At 39.2% G+C, this 20,074-nt stretch overlaps 1 protein-coding gene across 3 annotated transcripts in view; it reads right to left on the bottom strand.

Moving 5' to 3' along the window:
• Positions 1-17,117, bottom strand: part of FSHR (follicle stimulating hormone receptor) — a 169,387-nt gene extending 152,270 nt beyond the window's left edge. For 2 of the 3 annotated variants that reach the window (XM_036873566.1, XM_036873565.1), the window contains exon 1: positions 16,846-17,117. In XM_036873566.1, coding sequence (XP_036729461.1) covers positions 16,846-16,997 — 152 coding nt within the window. In that variant the 5' untranslated portion in view covers positions 16,998-17,117. The remainder of the gene's footprint in view (positions 1-16,845) is intronic. The other variant, XM_036873568.1, reaches the window with a different exon arrangement.
• Between the last annotated feature and the right edge of the window lie 2,957 nt (positions 17,118-20,074).

Genomic DNA, 20,074 nt, shown 5'->3' with positions numbered 1-20,074 from the left:
CTCTAGGAGCATGGGCTTCAGTAGTTGTGGCGCACGGGCTTCGTTGCTCCGTGGCATGTGGGATCCTCCCGGGCCAGGGATCAAACCCGTGTCCCCTGCATTGGCAGGCGGATTCTTAACCACTGCGCCACCAGGGAAGCCCCAACCTAGCTGATTCTGATAAGATGTATATGATAAACCTTAGAGCAACCACTAGAAAAACAAAATCTCAAAAATATAGTAAAAAGTCATTAAAAAATTTAAAAGCTACATTAGAAAAGATTCACTTGATGTGAAAGAAAGTAGTAAATGAGGAATAGAGGAGGAAAAAAAACATGAGACATATAGAAAACAAAAAGTCAGATGTAAATAAAACCAAAGTCAGATGAAAACAAAAATGGCGAATGTAAAGCCACCTATATCAGTAATAACATTAAATGTGAATGGATCAAACAATCCAGTCATAAGACAGAGATTATCAAACTAGACTAAAAATATGATCTAGCCATATATTTTCTAAAGGACACACATTAAATTCAAAGGCACAAATAGATTCAAACTAAAAGGATTGAAATAGTATATGCATCATGCAAATAGCAGCCACAGGAAATGTGGGGTAGCTATACAAATACCAGCTATACTAATAACAGTCACAGGAAATCTGGAGTAGCTATACTAATACAAGAAAAAAGAAACTTTAAAACAAAACAATGTTACTAGATATAAAGAGGAATATTTTATGAGGATAACAGTTTCTATCCATCAGGAAGATATAACAGTTAAAAACATATATACACCTAATAACAGAGCACCAATATACGTGAAGCAAGAACTGACAGAAATTAAGAAATAGGTTATTTGACAATAAAAGTTGAAGACTTCAATACCCTGCTTTCAATAATAGAACAGCTAGACAGAAGATCAACAAATATATAGGAGACTTGAACAATGCTATAAACCAACTAGATCTAACAGACATGTATAGAACCCTCAACCCAACAACAAGAGAGATTATACAGTCTTCTCAAGTGCACATGGAACATTCTCCATATAACCAAGACAGTTTGGTACTGATACAAGGATAGATATATAGATCAATGGAATAGAATTTAGAGTCCAGAAATAAATTCACATCTCTATGGTCAACTAATTTTCAACAAAGGTGCCAAGACTATTCAGTAGGGGAAAAATAGTCCTTTCAACAAATGGTGCTGGAACAACTGGATAGCCACATGCAAAAAATGATGTTGGACAATTACCTGACATCATATATAAAAATTAACTCAAAATGGATCAAAGACCAACATGTAAGATCTAAAACTTTAAGTCTCAGAAGAAAATATAGAAATAAATTTTCGTGACCTTGGATTTGGCAAGGAATTCTTGGATATGAAACCAAAAACAAATATCACAACAACAAAAAATACACTGGATTTTATCAATATTAAAAAGCTTTGTGCTTCAAAGGACACCACCAAGAAGGTGAAAAGACAACCCACAGAATGGGACAAAATATCTGCAGATCATACATCTGATAAGGGACTTGTATCTAGAATGTACCACAAATTCTCGCAACTCAGTAATAAAAAGATATTGTTAAAATGACCATACTACCCAAGGCAATCTACAGATTTAATGTAATCCCTATCAAAATACCAATGTCGTTTTGTACAGAAGTAGAACAAATAAGTTAAAAATTTGTATGGAAACACAAAAGACTCCAAATAGCCAAAACAATCTTGAGAAAGAAGAACAGAGATGAAGGAATCATGTGCCCTGACTTCAGACTATACTACAAAGCTACAGTAATCAAAACAGTATGAGACTGGCACAAAAACAGACACATAGATCAATGGAACAGAATAGAGTCCAGAAATAAACCAACAAACTTGTGGCCAATTACTCTTCGACAAAGGAGTCAATAATATACAATGGAGAAAAGACAATCTCTTCAGTAAGTGGTGCTGGGAAAACTGGACAGCTACATGTAAAACAATGAAATTAGAACATTCTCTAACACCATATACGGAAATAAACTCAAAACGGATTAAAGACCTAAATATAGGAGCAGAAACCATAAGACTCCTAGAGGAAAACATAGGCAGAACACTCTGTGATATACATCATAGCAATATTTTTTTTGGATCTGTCTCTTAAAGCAAAGGGCATAAAAGCAAAAATGAACAAATGGGACTTAATTAAACTTGAAAGCTTTTGCACAGCAAAGGAAACCATTGACAAGATGAAAAGACAACCTACTGAATGGGAGAAAATATTTGCAAATGATATGACTGATAGAGGTTAATATGGGAAATATGTAATCAGCTCATACAACTCAACTTCAAAAAAAACCCCAAAAACCCATCTGATTAAACATTGGGCAGAAGTAGTGAATAGACATTTTTCCAAAGAGGACAAGCAGATGGGCAACAGGCACATGAAAAAATGTTCAACATTGCTAATCATCAGGGAAATGCAAATCAAAACCAGAATGAGATATCACCTCACACCTGTCAGAAGGCTATCATCCAAAAGAACCCAAATAACAAATGTTGGCAAGGATGTGGAGAAAAGGGAACCCTTATACATTACTGGTGGGAATGTATATTGGTGGGGCTGCTGTAGAAAACAGGATGGAGGTTTCTCAGAAAACTAAAAATAGAACTACCATAGGACTCAGCAATTCCATTCCTGGATATATATCTGAAGAAAACAAAAACTCTAATTCGAAAAGATACATGCACCCCAATGTTCATAGCAGCATTATTTACAATTGCCAAGAAATGGAAGCAACCTAAGTATCCATCAACAGATGAAAGGATAAAGAAGATATGGTATACATATACAATGGAATACTACTCAACCATAAAATAGAATGTAATTTGGCATTTGCAGCAACATGTATGGACCTACAGAGTATTATGCTTAGTAAAATAAGTCAGACGGAGAAAGACAAATACTGTATGATACCACTTATATGTGGAATCTAAAAAATAAAACAAACTAGTGAATATAACAAAAAAGAAACAGACTCACAGATATAGAGAGCAGACTATATGTTACAAGTGGAGAGAGGGAAGGGGAGAAGGGCAATATTGGGGTAGGAGACTTAAGAAGTACAAACTAGTGTATTATGTAGAAAATAAGTTGCAAGAATATATTGTACAACACAGGAATATAGCCAATATTTTATAATAACTATAAATGGAGTATAATCTTTAAAAATTGTGAATCACTGTATTGCATACCTGTAACATATAATATTGTACATTAACTATACTTCAATTTTTAAAAAAGACAACCCAGTTAAAAATTGGATAATGCATCTGAATAGATACTCAATAGAGAAGAGATACAGATGACCAATAAGTATATGAAAAGCTTGACATCATTACTCATCAGGGAAATGCAAATCAAAACCACAGTGAGATACCACTTGATCCTCACTAGGATGGCTAGAATCAAAAAGTCAGATAACAACAATTGTTGATGAGGATATGGAGAAATGGGCAACTTCACTCCCTGTTTATGGGACTGTAAAATGGTTCAACCACTTTGGAAAATAGTTTGGTGGTTTTCCAAAGGATTAAAAATAAAGTTATCATATCTCACCTATTCCATTCCTAGGTTTATACTAAAAGAAATAAAAACAGATGTCCACACAAAAACTTATATATAAATGTTTAAAGCAAGCATTGTTAATAGCCAAAAGGTGAATAATCCAATGTCTATCAGCAGATGAATGGATAAACAAAATGTGTTTTATCTAAACAAAGGAATATTTTTGACCATAAAAAGAATGGAGTATAGATACCTGTTACAACTTGAATAAACCTTGAAAGTATGCTAAGTGAAAGAAGCTAGTGACAAAGATCTCATATAATTCCATTCATATGAAAGTCCAGAATAGAGAAATCTGTAAAGACAAAGTAGATTAGTGGTTTCTTAGGGCTGGATGGAGCATGGGTAGGCAGAGGAGTGATAGCTCAAGGGTTAGGTGATAAAAATGTTTTAAAATTGATTATGATGATGGTTGAACATATCTGTGAATATACAAAATACCATTGAAATATAAACTTTAAATAAGTAAATTGTATGCTATGTGTTATGTCTCAAGAAAGCTGTTTTTGAAAAGCAAGCAAAGGTAAAAAGAAAATAATGGTAGAATTCTAATGCTCATACCTCCTTGGGTGTGAGGGGATAAGAAGTGGACGTGCTGGGGGGTTGTCTGTTCTTTGCGGGAGTAGAGAGGAATGTTTTACCACTAAGCCTGGCACAGTACCTTGGAAATAGAGGATTTAAAGTTTGTGGCTTCGGAAACAGTAGATAGAGAATACCTTTAATTACCCATATGCCCTTAGACAAATCATTTTACTGGGCTTCATTTCTCATTCCTAAAACAAGTAAGGGGAAGGAGGAAGTGTATGCTCTCTTAAGTTCATCTAGCAAAAAACTGTCGATTTGGGACTTCCCTGATGGTCCAGTGGTTGGGATTCCGTGCTTCCACTGCAGGGGGCATGGGTTCGTTCCCTGGTTGGGGAACTGGGATCCCACATGCCGCATGGCAAAAAAAAAAAAAAAAATCTGTTTTGAAGAACAGGGCAGGTTTGCACAGGGGAAGACCTGGCCTACATAGAATTTTAAAATACGTGTCTATCATATATTTTGGGTTGTATATACTACCTTTCTCAACCCTTCCATTTCCATGGGTATCTATGGAGACCTATTCACCAAAGCATATTCTTGGTTAATTACATCTCATTAAATCAGAGTTTCCTAGTGAGTATTGTGCAAGAGTTATAAGTGATATAAGATTGGGACACCTCTGAAACCCTTTTACATGTTAGGTCCATTGTTAATCTCTAAGATGGGGATATAGCATACAGCATTTTCCAAACCTATTTGATTATGTTAGACCTTTTACACATTTACTTTTTCTAGAGTGTCTTATGAAACTCAGGTTGTGAAGAATGCACTTCGAAAAATGCTAAAGGGCCATTTTAAAAGTTTAAAATATTTCTCCTCCAAGAGGATTTTGTATTTCAACTGCAGAGTCTTAGAAATTAGGGAAATCTTTAAGGCTCCAAGGATTAATTAATTAATGGTGGCTTTGTGGCAAGTAGCAGGGGAGATATTTGAGGGCAACTGAGCTAACTTGGTGCCTCTCAAATCATATCACATAAAGAGCTATAGACGGGTTGGAGCAGCCTTGCTTCAGACTTTAAATCCTATCCAAAATGAGAAAACAGAGGTAGAATTCCCCAGATCTAGAAAGAAATCTTGCAAGAGTCTGTGAGTTCGCAGTAGACCAATAAGGATTTTTTTTCTTTTAGAACTCTGTGGAACTTTTCAAACATCATCACGATTCATCTAATTGTAGGTGGACCATTTAGGGAGTACTGTCTGCAGAGATCTCCAAACCCCCATCAGCACTCCATGTTCACATGGCAGTCACTTCTGCTAGTCCTCTCCACCTGCTGAAGATCAGCTCCTCAACCTGCTGAGGGTTAATTATGAATGGGGAGCCATCTTCACTGGAAATGTGTAAAAGGCAGCAAAGCTGGAACCAGTTCTGCCAACTACCTCCTCTATAGGCTTGCATATCATTCAAACAGCTCCTTAGCATTATTACACAGCTTCTGGTTATTTTGCAACTTATCACTGAAAATGGTCAGTGACATCTACTTTTCAGTCCTATTTATTTGTGATCCCGCTCATTCATTTTCTCTGTCCTCCTTATTGAGTAGTTACTGAGTACCCAATGCTGCTGACAGCAGGAGAGGGGTGCAGTGCTAGCTCTCAGAGAGCTTTACTGTATTTGAGAGGCAAGATAATATGTAAAATTGGTATTATAGATAACTCCAGCACCGTGCATATTTAAGCTCAGATGATGAGTTTAGATGGTTTTTCTTTAGGGATTGAGTTCAGAGGACAGGGAGGTCTTCTTTCTCTTTTTTCTTGGTTAGTACAAAGATTGGATGTTTTCTAATCAGGTATATCAAGAATTTCAGTTTCAATCCTGACATTCAGAATGGATTGATTTCATTTTTCTTATTTCCTAACATGGGAACAGTAATAGCTACAGTGCAAGACTGTTGGGTGAGATACTATAAGAGGCATACAGCATGATGATATAGTAGGATTAATAAGTGTTTGTTACATTCAGTCTCTCCTTCTAGTTCTTATTTGTTGAAGGGGCCTTTCATTTATTCATTCAATTCATGTAGGTATTGAGCATCTACTCTGTACCAGGAGCTATCATCCTTGATCATCCTCTGTACCATCCTTGCCATCATGAAGCTTTAGTTCTGGTTTCTAGTGGTGGTGGGGGGGAATAGATAAACAAATAAAAGCATTCAAATTGCAGCGAGTTTATGGAAGAAAGTGGTCATAAGCTAGTGCAAGGTAGGGGTGCTACTATAGTGGATTGGTCAAGGAAGACCACTCTAAGTGGTTGGAATTTGGGTGGAGACGGAAGAGGAGAGAAAAAAAACATTCTAGACAGAAAGAAAAGCAAGTGAAAGATTTAAGGTGGTGAGAGCCTGGTGTGTTTGTAGAGCAGAAAAGGGTCCAGGGTGGCAGGAGCATAGTGGAAATGGGCAAGTGATGCATGATAGGCACTACGCCTATGGAAAGGCAGGCAGAGGTCAGATCATAGAGTACCTTGTAGCCATGACGAAGCATGTAAGCGCCCCAAAGGAAGAGATTTTGTTTGTTTTGCTCACTGCTGGATCTCTGACACCTAGACTAGTGCTGTTGTCATAATAGGTAGTCATGAACGTGGATTGAATATATTTTATTCTAAGCGAACTCTAAGTAATTGTATGCCATCTTCTTTGTCAGAGTCTCTCTAGATGCTGTGTGGGGAATGGATTTAAGTGGAACTAAGGGATAGAAGCATTGGAGACACTTGTAGTAGGTGAGAGAGGTGGTGGTTTGAGCTGGGGTGGTGATAAGGAAGGTGAGAAGTGGCGATATTTGAGGTGTATCGTAGGGGTCTAGTCCCCAGCACTTGGATTGGATTTGATGGTGAGGAGTTGGTGATATGTGCATTAATTCAGATGATGAAGCCTGGGAGAGGATATTCTGAGGAATTGAGGGGAGGGTGATTAAGTGCACTATTTTCTGCTTGCTGGTTTTGAGATGCCAGCAAGAGATCCAGTGACAATGTCAAGGTTTCAGATGGGTATTACTTGTCTGGGGATCAATGAAGAGGTCAGACATGACACATGGATTTTGAATGTAGGTGGCATTTAAAGCCACGGGACTGATGAGATCACTGTAGAGAGAGTACAGATTCATGAGAGAAGACGGTCCAGAGGAAGTCGGGGGAACTCCAACATTTAGAGACTGGGTAGCAGAGAAGACGAAGGTCTGGTGTGAGATGTAAGAGGAAAACTAGTATGGTGTCACAGAAGCTGGAGGTCAAGAGAGAAAAGTGTTTCATACAGGAGGATGGTCTCCTGTGAGGCATGTTCCTGAGAAACAGGTAACATGTATGTGGGGAAGTGCCCTTGAATCTGATATCTGAATGGTGCGCCTTCCTCTTATATGCAAACTTTTATTTGAAAAGTAATATAAACATACACAGTGTAAAACATACTTAAAATATTTAAGAGAAATTTATTGGTACCTGTGACAAGATAACTTTTAGTGGAACGATGGGCAGAGAGTCAGATTGAGTGGGTTGAATAATGAATGGGGATTCCTGGGAAGAGAAGGCAGAGTAAACAAATAACTAAATAACCATTGGTTTCCTCTTAAAACTCCACTGAGGAGACAGTAAGGGGAATTTTTTTTCTTTCTTTTAAAGCCATAAAGCCATAAGGACAGAGGAACAAGAGCAATAGAATTTTAGGGTTATAAAGAACATGGATGAATGTGGTTCTTGTACTAGTACAGCCAGGGTATCCTGGAGCTGGTTAGAAATGTAGAATCTCAGACCCCTCCCGAGACTTACTGAGTCGGAATCTGCATTTTCCCAGTATATTCCTCTGATGTGCTTGCACATAAAAGTTTGAGGATCGCTGACTTGGCAGATGCTAGAGAATGGAATCCTAAACCAATGTGATTTACACTGCACAATCCCTAAAACACTCAGGAATTGGAGGCACTGGTGTCCCCAGAAGCGGAACTGGGGATGGTGAATAAGGTTGAGGTGGCCAAAATAAAGAGGGTTGGTGGAAAGTTTGTTTAAGAAACAGCCACACTACCCACTTGGTATAGTCAGGCCCGTGCTCCTCCCCACCTGAGAAAAACACCAAAGGTTTACTCTTTAAAGAGAGTAGAATAGAGAGTTTCTGAACTGGAGATCGCAGAGACCACTTATGGCTGCCGGATGCTGAGACCCCCAGCCCTTTTCCCCAGTCACCAGAATGCTGGCAGTAGGGCTTCACGCTCCAGGTAGGAGGAGCTTGGAAGAATCTTCTCCAGGGACTTTGTCCAGCCCAAGAGGCAAGACCTAGATATTGACACAGTGATTCCCTGACTCAGTGGCCCAGCCCCTCCTTTTATTTATACTTCTGTGGCTCTTGTTTTGTTTCTTCTTAACCTATAGCTCTGCTTCCAGAGCTACTTTGTAATTTCCCTATCTGGTTATCATAACTGTTTGTTCTCTTTCCTCTTGTCTGTAATATTTGTTTGGGAGAATCAGATGCCATTCTAAGACTGTATGTTCTTATTGAAGGAGCTCAGCCGATTTTCACAATCAGGGGCCTGATAAACAATTTTGCTACTGTGTGCAGGATTCCAGATGACCGCTTTGCTGTTCACCATAAATCTCATATTTGCTTTCATTGCCTTTCCAGTTTGTTTTCTAAATTAAAAGAGTGTTTCTTGTTGTATTTGCTGCTGCACCCGCCCCCTCCCCCCCAATATATTTACTTACAGAAAGTCTACACTGCTTGCCCGGAAAAGAAACACCAATTAAATGAAGAAAGAAACACCATAAAGAAACACCAATTAAATTCCTTCCTGCCCTGAGCAGAAATTAGCCTTGGTGGGCATATGGCAGTGGCAAGGGTTTGGGGCTGATTGTTGATACTTGCTCAGGCTGTGATCTGATGATGGAGAGTGATCATTTTTTTTGCATTCAGTTTGTTTTTCTATTCTAAACATAGCCATGCAAAAATAGTTTGAAATTTAGAAGAAAGAGAAATTGCTTATAAAGTCAAGAGCACTCAAGAATTTCTTATTAGTGGCCTGCTTATGCCAAGGTAGACGTTTTTAAGGTATATCATTTTCAGAAGAGACATCTGGGCTTTGTTAAGACTAACTCTGTGTGATTACCAGATTAGATGACGTTCAGCTGCTCCGAAGGGAAGCCGTCATACACTATCCATTGACACATAAACTCCTTTTACCCACTGTCTCCCCAATATCCACTTAATAGTATTCATGGGCACAAGCAGCTTTGGGAAATTATGAGGGTAGCAAAGAAAACAGTGCAGCCTAAGCTTCCGCTTTTGGTGCTGTTTTCCACCTTCTGTACCCTTCTCCTCTATCTCAACTCGAAGGACCCAGACCCTTGTATTTGCCCAATTTGAAAATTTCTAGTCAAACTTAAATATTTGGACATCTGCCAGTTAAGCCTTACCATAAATTTGCTGGTGTTCGTTTGTCGTTCTATTTTATTTGAGGGCTGTGTTTTCCTTGTAAAATAAAGACAGGAGTTTCTGACCTTTTAAAAAAATAAGGTGTCTGGAAGTGGCCCTGCACAGCTCCCGAAATCAACCCTAGGTGGTCAAAAGAGCAAATCTATTGTAGATGGGACAGGCAGACACCCATCTTCGCATCCATTTTTTTTCCGGCATCAGGCAGGCAGACGTCTCCTCATTGGCCTTCATTAGGCATCTGTTTCTTCCAGCTCTCACAATCTATGATTTCAGATTGTACAAGGCAACTTGCAATTAATTGTCAAATGAGTGGTTTTGACAGTGACCGTTCCGGGTTCTAAGGGGGATTTTTATTGTTGTGGGTAAAAGTGAGGAAAAGCATTATTGTCGTTTCTTGTTTGATACTCTTCTCTTTTAGCAACTCCATGAGAACAAGCCCCGTGCCTCCCCTATTGATTCTTTTCTCCCAAGTGTCCAGCATAGTGCCTTGCACAAATATAATCAATAAATATTTGATGTTGAAAGAAAACTTCATGAAAAATGAGCATCTTTACCTGGTCTCAAAAGCTGACTATATTAGAGTAGGATTCATTTCAGGTTGGAGAAAATAATAGTATTTAGGTAGGGGAATATAAGGTATGTTTGGGAGCTGGGGATTAGGAAATAGTCCATAGAGCAAAGCGTAGAAAGGCTAGAAGATGAGAGAGAAGACAGGAGAGTTAATTTGAGGACAAAATATGGAGGAACTTGATGTCAAACTTATGACTTTGGACTCTTGTCCTGAATCTGGGCATTGGAGCCCACAGAGGGATTAAACCAGAGCAGAGGGTTGGGAGGGGAGAAGGCTGAAGGCACAGAGGCTGATTCAGAAGCTGTTACCCTGAGCTGATGAGTGAAGCACAAGTACAGGCACCCTGTCTTCTAGGGATGTGATCCTATCTTCCGAACCAAAACTTAGTAGACTTTCTTAGAAGGGACAAGATATTTTATCCTGGGGCCACTCCTGAAATCTAGTGCTCAAGGTTCTGGCTCTTCTTTTATTTTTTTCAATGCCCTTCTATTCCAGGAGGTTCTGTATGAAATGTTCCATGACCTCCAATCAGCCTTTGTTTATCTAGTTACAAAGTCATTTTTGCAGCTGGGATCCCTCACAAAGTCTTTGTTTAAAACCCCAAACTGAAAGTAACCATAGAGAGGTGTCTGTGGGGAGGTTTTCCATGTTGCATTTATAAACAACAGAACTTAACAGAACTGTCTATTAAGCCTAAGAACCACACCCCTCCTTCAAAATACCACAACTGACATACAGAAATTTAGGAATTACATACATGTTGGACTCTGGAGGCCTAGAAAAAGCCTGTTGGTTTTGGGAAGTTTGATGCCTGAAGATGTTTGTAAAATCAAAGCATTTTAAAATTGAAAGAAACCTCAGCACTGTTTTACTTCTACCTTTCACCAATCTACTGATGAATTTTCTCTCCTATATCCTCAATTGATCTCTCTTTCATTGAAACAGCTGAACTTTTAGGGTTCCTATTTCTTAGAGGTTTCATCAATCTTAGCATTAAGGATATACAAAAGTTGGCTCATGCTGTATGTTTTCCAGATTTGTGATAACAGGATTCTGTGATGGCTGTGTGTTGGCTCTTGCTGAAAAGAGAGCCAGCTCTGGGAGAGGGTATGAAAGAGAGTAGACACTAGCCACTCCTGAGACTAAAAATATAATTGGCTTCAGGTCTATGGCAAGGGTTTGGTTGCTTTGCTCAAAAAAAGTTTTTGAACATCCCTTGAAGACTTTCAGATCAGTTGCCATATTCCATATGAAAGAACAAGGTAATGACATGTTCAGGTCAGAGACCTAAACCATGCTCAGAGATACTTCAGGGAGAGGTCAGATTAAGAAGAAACATCCAAATCTCATTATAATCATCAGATCCTAAGCAATTAAAAATAATTACTCTCTTTCCTAGGTGACCTTATGGGATATATAAGCTAGAATCTAGTCTAAATAAAGCTAAATTGGAGCGTTTAAATCTAACTGCTTAAAAAAAATAGTCCAATCAACCACAGTGACTGGATAACCCAATTAGTGGTTTTGGAGAAGGATAATCAAACGTTAAATGAATTTTCCATTTGCTGCCAAGATTTCCTGCTTCTGAAGCTTAGGCTTCTTTGGCAGAAGACTTGGGTGAGGAAGGACAGCACTGACCTTTAGGTAAACAAGGGGATTTTATCATCACCAAGTAGTGCAGTTCTACACTATCAAACCCTTACTTTTCAATAGCTGAAATGACTCTGTAAATTATATCTCTTAGCCAATTCTCAGAGTAGAGTTCATCTTCTACTTTAAAGAATTTATTTCCCCTGCAATATAATTTTTACTTTTCTTTCGCCTTTCAAGTTACTGCATTCTATAGCTGTTCCTTTTTCTGATTCCTCTGCAGGAAATATAAACCTTCCTTACCCCAGTCCAATGAAATTCCAAATGTTGGACATAGACATATCATTTCTCACTAAAGTAGGTGCAGGGTTTTGTTTTGAGAGGAAAGATTATGTATGCATTAGCATGAAAACTGTGCTGTTTGTTTCTTTCAAAGAAATATCTAAACAAGACAGTAAGAGTCTCCAGATATGGGCACCCAGAGCAATCTGCACAGTGGGGTGTTTGGTTTTAATATCCAGGCAGACTACAATAATCAAAGCACATCTGGGAAACACAAGAAAGCTAACATTCAGGGTTTGGAATTTGACCTTAATTGGCAAAAATTATATTTCTTTGAACATTTTTGTCTGGTTTAAAGTGATTTTGTTTAGGTAATTTCACTCATCCTTTCAGTATTCTTTTTAGAAATAGAGAGGCAGGTATTATTAAGTCAAGAGAACTGAGTGGCGTGCCTAAAATATAGAATATTCAGCTTTTAACTTAGTAGACTTTGTTTCTAGTCTATGTATCTCTCTTTCTGAATAAATTAATGGATTCCAGAATGATATACAGGCATTTTTTTAAAAACAAACACATAAAAAAGCAAAGAAAACAAGGAAACTATCAAATCCTATAGTAGTTCACCGCAGGGAGAGCAATAATCATCTTTTATAAGAATCTTTTCTTCGATACTGAGGAGCAGAGCAAATAAATAGATGCAATTCCCCCTTATTTATTGTACCATTTGTTCTACATGTAATCGAGGCCCCAGAACCTACATTGCATTGAGCCGGGCACAATAAGGAGTACAAAGGAAATTTTCACTTCAGTTGCGGAAATAAGATACATATGAAAAATTAAGGGCAAAGCAAAATTATAAAATGAACTGCACCGGGATTCAGGTTAAATGAAAATGTAATGGTCAGGGAAGCAACCTTTGAGTAAGCTTATGGTAAATAGGTTGGATTTCAAGAGACAAAGAAGAAATTGAAGATTACATAAGCAAGTGTAAACTTGAGAGCAAGTCTTTATCAGCCTGGCAGAGTAGATGGCTCCTGTCGGTGAAAGGTGAGAGGTAAAGTCAGAAAGATGAGCCACGGAATGATTTTGAACTGGGGAATCATAACATGGTGGCAGTGGTGTTTTATGGAGAAACCTAGAATGACGGTGTTCAGGCTGGTTTGGAGAAGAGAGAGATTGGTAGCAAGGAGGTAGATTAGGACATAATTATTTAATCCAGGCTTTAGATGTTCAGATCCCAAACAAAGATGATGGCAATGAAAAAAAAAGAATTACTTATTGTAGCAGTATGAAGGGAGTTTGTAAAACTGATTAGATGTGGGCAATTGGAAACATGAAACCTACATGATGAGGTGAATTGAATTATCAATATTCAACAAATGAAGAAGTCAACTGTGGCTTTAGTAGTTTTGTAATCCATCCCTTTCTACACCTCTGAAAGAGTAACACCTAGTTCTTTTGTGGCTTTAGTCTATAGTTCAGAATCATCTCCTTCATGAGGACACATGGTGGTCTTAAATAGCTGCTTGTCAGGCATAAAGCAATGAAAATCAGCCAAAGGTCCATCTTTAGCTGTTATTGAGCACTGAATTGGGAGTCAGGGGATCTGGGCTGCAGTGCAGACTTTACAGGGGATCTGTACTGGTGGCTGGGGTTGGATAGACCAACTTCGAACCAGCCTTTCTCAAACTGTTCTCAGAATATTAATCCTGGAAGACGCTCTTAAAGAAAAAATTCCACAGTTGAAATTGTTTGCAAGCATCAAAAAATCTATTTTCCTCTTGGAGATCACAGAACCTTATTGGCATAGCAAAAGGCTTTCCTTTTGGCTCGTAATACTGATACATCCCTCCGAAAGAAGGACCTACTAAGGAAAGAATAAACTAGTTCCTAGCTAAACAATAATCTGTGGTTATGGGATATGGCTAGTGATCTAAACCAAAACAGCAAAACAAGGAATATATAGCAAAGGAAGAAAATCAAAGGGAAAAATATAATTAGATAATTAGAAGTAAGTGCTGGTCAATTGAGATGGCAATGAGATACAGGAACTTGCTGTGAGGAGAGGGGTCAACACAGGCAGCCTATAATATAATCTCAGTACAGATCTCCCTTCGCCAAGAACGGCCATCAGTGGAGTCTTTTCTTCTAGTATTGTGGTCATCTGACCCTGCTGGAGAAAAAGATATCTGTATCCACACAGTCACTTAGACTTAAAATTTCAAGTTTTGAATGGGTGTTCACATTCTTCTTAGAAATTCTAACTCCAGGAAGAATTAAGCAAGATGAAAGGGTCCTTTCTAGATTCATTGACTGCCTCCAGGTAAAGCTGAGTTTCTAAGTTAAGTCTGAAATCAAAAATCCTTTGCCCATGGTCAGGATGAAACCTCCTCCTTGAGTTCTTGGGAAATATTGAAAGCCTAAAGGAACACATTTTCTTACTCAGAAAGTAAGTGCATGGAGAAGGAGTGCTCCAGCCACTGGGAGGAGGAGGAGATTATTCTTAAATCAGTGGGTTGCTATAAACTATCTCAGAGTTATGAAGAGCTTTACATCAGTTTTTCAAAGCATTCTCATTCCTGTTGATTCATTTGATCATCCTGAATGCCCTCTGTGGTGTTTTTTTCTCTAGTATTTTACAGATGACGATAGCAACAATAATCCCCCCCTCCCCTGCCACTTGCGAGGCATTGTGCTGGATGTTTTAATACACCATTCAATCCTCACAGCAACTCTGAAAAAGGTACACATTGCAATTTCCATGATACAGCCAAGAGCCCACGTGATAGAACAAAAAGCAGTGTCGTAGTCTGGGTTAGAACCCAGGTCTCTTGCGATCTGGAGTCCACACTCTTCCATCTCTGACTTGTCATAATCAGGTAAAGGCCCACCTGTGAATATGACCTGAGAATTCCCTCCATTCCTGACCCTGCTCACCTAGTTGAGTACTTTATTCACGGTGCTATGTCGTCTCAGGCTGCCTAAACCCTACTGAAGCCAGAAATATTTAGCCACTCTCAGCTATAGTCTAAATCAGAAGTGGGCATTCCACAGACTGCGGCTCACACCTGGCTACTCCCTGTTATTCTACGCAGAATGAAAAAAAATTCTCTCTTCTAGTAAAGAGATACCAGAAAGCAGACAGCCTAGTACAGAAGGGAGTTTTGGATAGAAGAGTATCACCCTAAAATTAAGTCTTGTTAGAGGCTGTCTGCTTTAGTGACTGGTTGGCACTGCTTGGCCCATGGGGAAACATTGAAAAAAGAGAAGGGCCAGGAGAGGTAGAAATTGTGTGTGTGTGTAGGGGGGCTGTATCATTTAGCGTTCACGACCATCCGACTAAGCAGGTCGTATTAAACCCTCTAGAAGTTAGGAACCTGAGGCTCAAAAGAGGTTAAGTAATTGTTCAAAGTCGCTTAGGAATGAGTGACTTCTTACAGGAGCTCAGGTACACCGGCTTTCTCCTGTGTTTATGATCATCTAACAAAGCAGACTGTGCATAGGTGCGTTCTTCCTTATAATCAGGAGTAGCTGTCCATCTGAGGCGGTTCAGCCAAAACACGGAGTTGGTCACTTATTTTCCCTGCCGCTGCAGCTGCCTTTGGGTAGGAATGGAGGGCTTGTGATGCCAAGGGAAAAAGGAGCAAACAGAACCAAGTCAGTCTTGCGGCCATTTGTCCCTGAATGAAAATCTGAAGTGCAACACCATCATGTTTGAGTGTAGACATGGTAATTGGTAAATAAAAAGATGACCACCTTCGGCAGTAACATAAGAGTCATGCATAGCTTTGGGGAACCAAGATTAAAACAGGGTTCCAGAATAGCAGCTTCTGTTTAAAAGCCTTGGGATAAAACCACTGAGGATATCTACAAACTCTCAGCCGCCACTTGCCAGTTCTCGGGGGAAATATCAATAGTAATTGGACAATTAAACAGTCCTGCCTTCCTCTTGCTCTAATGCAGTAGACATGAGACTTTACGGGAAGAATAGTGGGCTGTGAGTCAAAAGGCCTGCTTTCTAGTTTTGGCTCTGCCTCAACTCATTGTGAGAGTTTGGGCAATTCTCTTTACTCTCCAGACCCCAGATTCCTCAATTGCAAAATAAAGAGATAGAGTGAAATGATGTCTAAGATCTTGTCCAATTCTTAGAGTCTGTCTACTTCCTATTAAAACAGTTCAGTAAAAATCTAAAGTTGGGAATCACATTTTCCCAGGGGTATGAAAGATTATCCTGTCTCTCTCCATCCCTCTCTGCCTCCTTTTTTCTTTTCTTTCTTCCTTTTTTCACACCCCTTCCCTCCCGTACAATTCCTTTTTCCCCAGGAAGCAGAGTCTCAGTTCAGGGATTACTTGCTGGTGCCTCCAAAGCAGCAGTGACTCTTGCCTTCTTGAATTCAGTGTCCTCAGGAAACACACTGCGCTTTCCACTTAAATCGAAGGCATCTTTCTCCCTCCAATCCTAACTCTTCTAGCTTTCTGATTTTTCTTAGTTTTGTTTTTCTGGTTTCACCAAAGAGTCTATGGCATCCAAGAGCAAAAGTGTTGAAAACAACGAAAAACTCTTCCTTTTGCTTTTGGATTTGGGTCTCCGTGCTGCCCTTCGCCGACAATTCTGAGACAAAGTCTCACTACGATCCTTAGAGAACCGCAGGGCAGGAGTGTTGGGCCGGGGGAGTTTGTTTGATTTAAGCCTTTGGTCAGGGCAGAAATATTTTAGCTCAACAGTTATCAGTCCAATGTGAAAATAATAATAGCACGCAACACACAAATACCGGCCACGCTGTCGTTCCCGCTGTCTCTGATACTCACAGTTCAACCGCATTCCTGGGGAGGTCGGAGGGAATCTCTGTCACCTTGCTCTCCTGGCAGAGGAAAACCCTGTTAGAGCAGTGACAGATCCGATGATGACATCCTGAGCCCAAGCTCAGGAATGTGAGCAAGGCCACCAGGAGCAAGGCCATGTTTATTTATCCATCCACCTGCTTTCTTCCTGCATCTGCAGAGAAAAACCTACACAGGTTTCCGAGGCTTCCCACTGAGCCCTTGTGAGAAGAGATCTGCCTTGGGAGCTGGTAGGGTCATGTGACCCACCCAGGGATGCTTCCCCCCCCCCACCCTTTGGTCATTTCCAGACAAATAGCAAAATTCCTGTGTGCTAGCGTTGATTTTAGGGGAAGCAAGCTAAGTTACTCCCTTATCTTTCTTGATTGAGTTTATTACACCCTGACCCAAGGAAGAGAGCAAATAGAACCTTGATGCATGTCTGGAATAGTTTATATTAATTTGACTGTAGAAATGTCCTTCCTGGTCACTATTTTTTTCTCAAACCAGTGACATGGCTGGTCACTGACTTTGACTTTCTCCAAAAGAGACACAATCTGGAATGTGAAACATCACTAAGAGTGTCACTGGGTGAAGGGCAGGGACCTGTTTCCAGTCTTGGTCTCAACGTCTTCCTCCAGTGCACTTGACATAAAACCAGAACTTCTGGGTTGTGCTCATTGATCCTCTTCCTTGCTGGAATTACTAACCAAAAATGGTGTTGCTCAGAAGACAGGCAGTGGGTTAGTGAGCCCCAGGCAGATCGTGTTAGGTAGAAGGCACTTCTGAGAGGGGAGTCCACAGAGATAACTGACTCATCTGAGTGACCTATGGGATGGGCTGTGTTTTCAGGGGGGTTTAGTAGATGCCAGCTGTCCACTCTCTATGACGTATCCTTTCTGGCTTCTCTCATTTCCGGGCTCTGAAGATTGCCTTTGCCTTTTGGAAGCTGGCACAAATGAATTTATTTAATCTATGCTTTTAACTCAGTTTTAAATGTTCTCTGTAGGTGACGATCGTGGCGCTTTTGTTGACACTCTCCATCAAGGAGATGGCGAGGATCTGAGGAACGTTTGGCCACACTGTCAGTAAAGGGGCCTTCAACTTTCAACTCCAGAACCTATGAAGTTTAAAAGGCAGAATATTCTCTAAGATCCTGCCTAAAGCTTATTACTTGCTAAAATTAGTTTCAACACTATCTTTAATTAGTTGCATAAAATTGAGTTATGTGAAAATGCTAAGCAGTATATATTGATACCACTCCTTTCTTCCTCTCCACTACCTCGTCAAGGAATAATGACATATGATGAATGGATTAAATAATCATTAAGGGAAAAACAGAAGCAAGTGACTTTTAGGGTGAAGTTGTTCCCTGGCTTCTTCTGGGAGCAACTGATTCATTCTAACTCCAGGACTGAAAGATCAAGGCAGTATCTATATAGACTCTATATGCCAGCAGTTTTGGCTAACATGAACAGTTAAATTATTTCATTCACCAATTGATGCGTGGAGTCATAGTCTTTCAGATGTGGAAGGGTCTTAATTCAATAAATTAAATAAGGCTTAAGTTTACTTTAAAATATCCACATTGATTTAAAGGGGTTGACTTACCTCTGTTTGAATAACTCCACTGACCAAAAAACTCATTACCAGTTGAACTTCTCACCCATACACCTACCCCACAAATCCCCACTGAGATGTTGGAGAGCTCTAGTTATAACTAAATTAGTCCTCATATAATGAGCGGAAATTTTTTTTAACTGAGATTTTGATTTTAAAACTATGTCCTCTTCACAATTGACAGATGACATGTATAACGTAAATGTAAATTATTAAGCAAAATAATAAAACAGTTGTAGACTGAAGAAATAGATGCCAACAACATTGCATCTATGTAGTTGTTTCTCCTTTATCCCTCTCATGTTCCTATGCCTAGAAGTGACCCTTAATCTGAATTTTGTGTTTATTATTCCTTTGTTTTTAAAAATTAATTTGATTACCAAAGTATGCATCTCCAAACAGTATATTGCTTAATTTTGCTTGTTTTTGAGTTTTATACAAATTGCATTACTCTTAACTAGTTTTTGGTTACTTGCTATTTTACACTATGACATTTTAAAGGACCATCCGTATTTCTATATGTAGCTGTAGTTTGTAAAATTTCACTACTGTGTAATATTCCATTATATAAATATACTACTATTTATGTTTTCATTCTCCTGTGATCTTTCTTTATTCTGAGGCCATAAAAATATTCTCCTATGTTTTCTTCTAAAACATTTATCATTTTACTCTGCACATTTAAGTCTTTAATTTATTAGGTATTAATATTTATGTGTGGTATGTGTCGGGAACTCAATTTCGGTTTTATTCAATGGCATATGGTTTTTATCCACATGGATAAACAATTTTCCCAGAACCTCTTTTTGAATAGACCCTCCTTTTTTTCTCTCATTTGTAAAATTATCACATCTCAAGTAACTACTATTTTGCATAGGTTTGCATTTAAGCTCTTTTATATATAGCCCATCGTCCTTTTTACATGCACCAACGCTATACTGTCTTAATTACTAGAACTTTAAAATCGTCTTGACATGTGGTAAGGAAATTTCTTCTTTTCTAATTCCTTCCTTCCTCCTTCTTCCCTCTCCCTCTCCTTCCCTCCTTCTTCCCTCTCCTTCCCTCCCCCTCTCCCTCCCTCATTCTCTCTTCCTTCTCTCTGTCTCTTTCTCTCTCTCTCTCTCTTCCTTTCTTTTTCTTCTCTGGTTGAGATACCCAGTGCAATGATGAGTAGAAATTATGATGAGCATTCTTGTCATGTTCCTGATTTTAGAGAAAATGTTTACTAATTTTTCACCTTTAAAATGATATTTGTTATAGGCTTTTGATGCCTACTAGGTTAGATATCAGGTTAAAGATCGTAGAACAGTTTTCTAAGAAATTTTTTATTACCATGAATAGAAATGAATATCATCAAATGCCTTTTCTGTATTTGTTTCACCCCTAAGCTATTAATTTGCTGAGTTACAATGATAATTTTATACTATAAAACTCCTCGGGCTTCCCTGGTGGCGCAGTGGTTGAGAATCTGCCTGCCAATGCAGGGGACACGGGTTCGAGCCCTGGTCTGGGAAGATCCCACATGCCGCGGAGCAACTGGGCCCGTGAGCCACAGTTGCTGAGCCTGCGCATCTGGAGGCTGTGCTCCGCAACAAGA

This window comes from Balaenoptera musculus, chromosome 13 (assembly GCF_009873245.2).
Source record: "Balaenoptera musculus isolate JJ_BM4_2016_0621 chromosome 13, mBalMus1.pri.v3, whole genome shotgun sequence".
Lineage (NCBI taxonomy): Eukaryota > Metazoa > Chordata > Mammalia > Artiodactyla > Balaenopteridae > Balaenoptera > Balaenoptera musculus.
The sequence above is the reverse complement of the archived record's forward strand: the minus strand, read 5'-3'. Positions and strand labels throughout refer to the sequence as shown.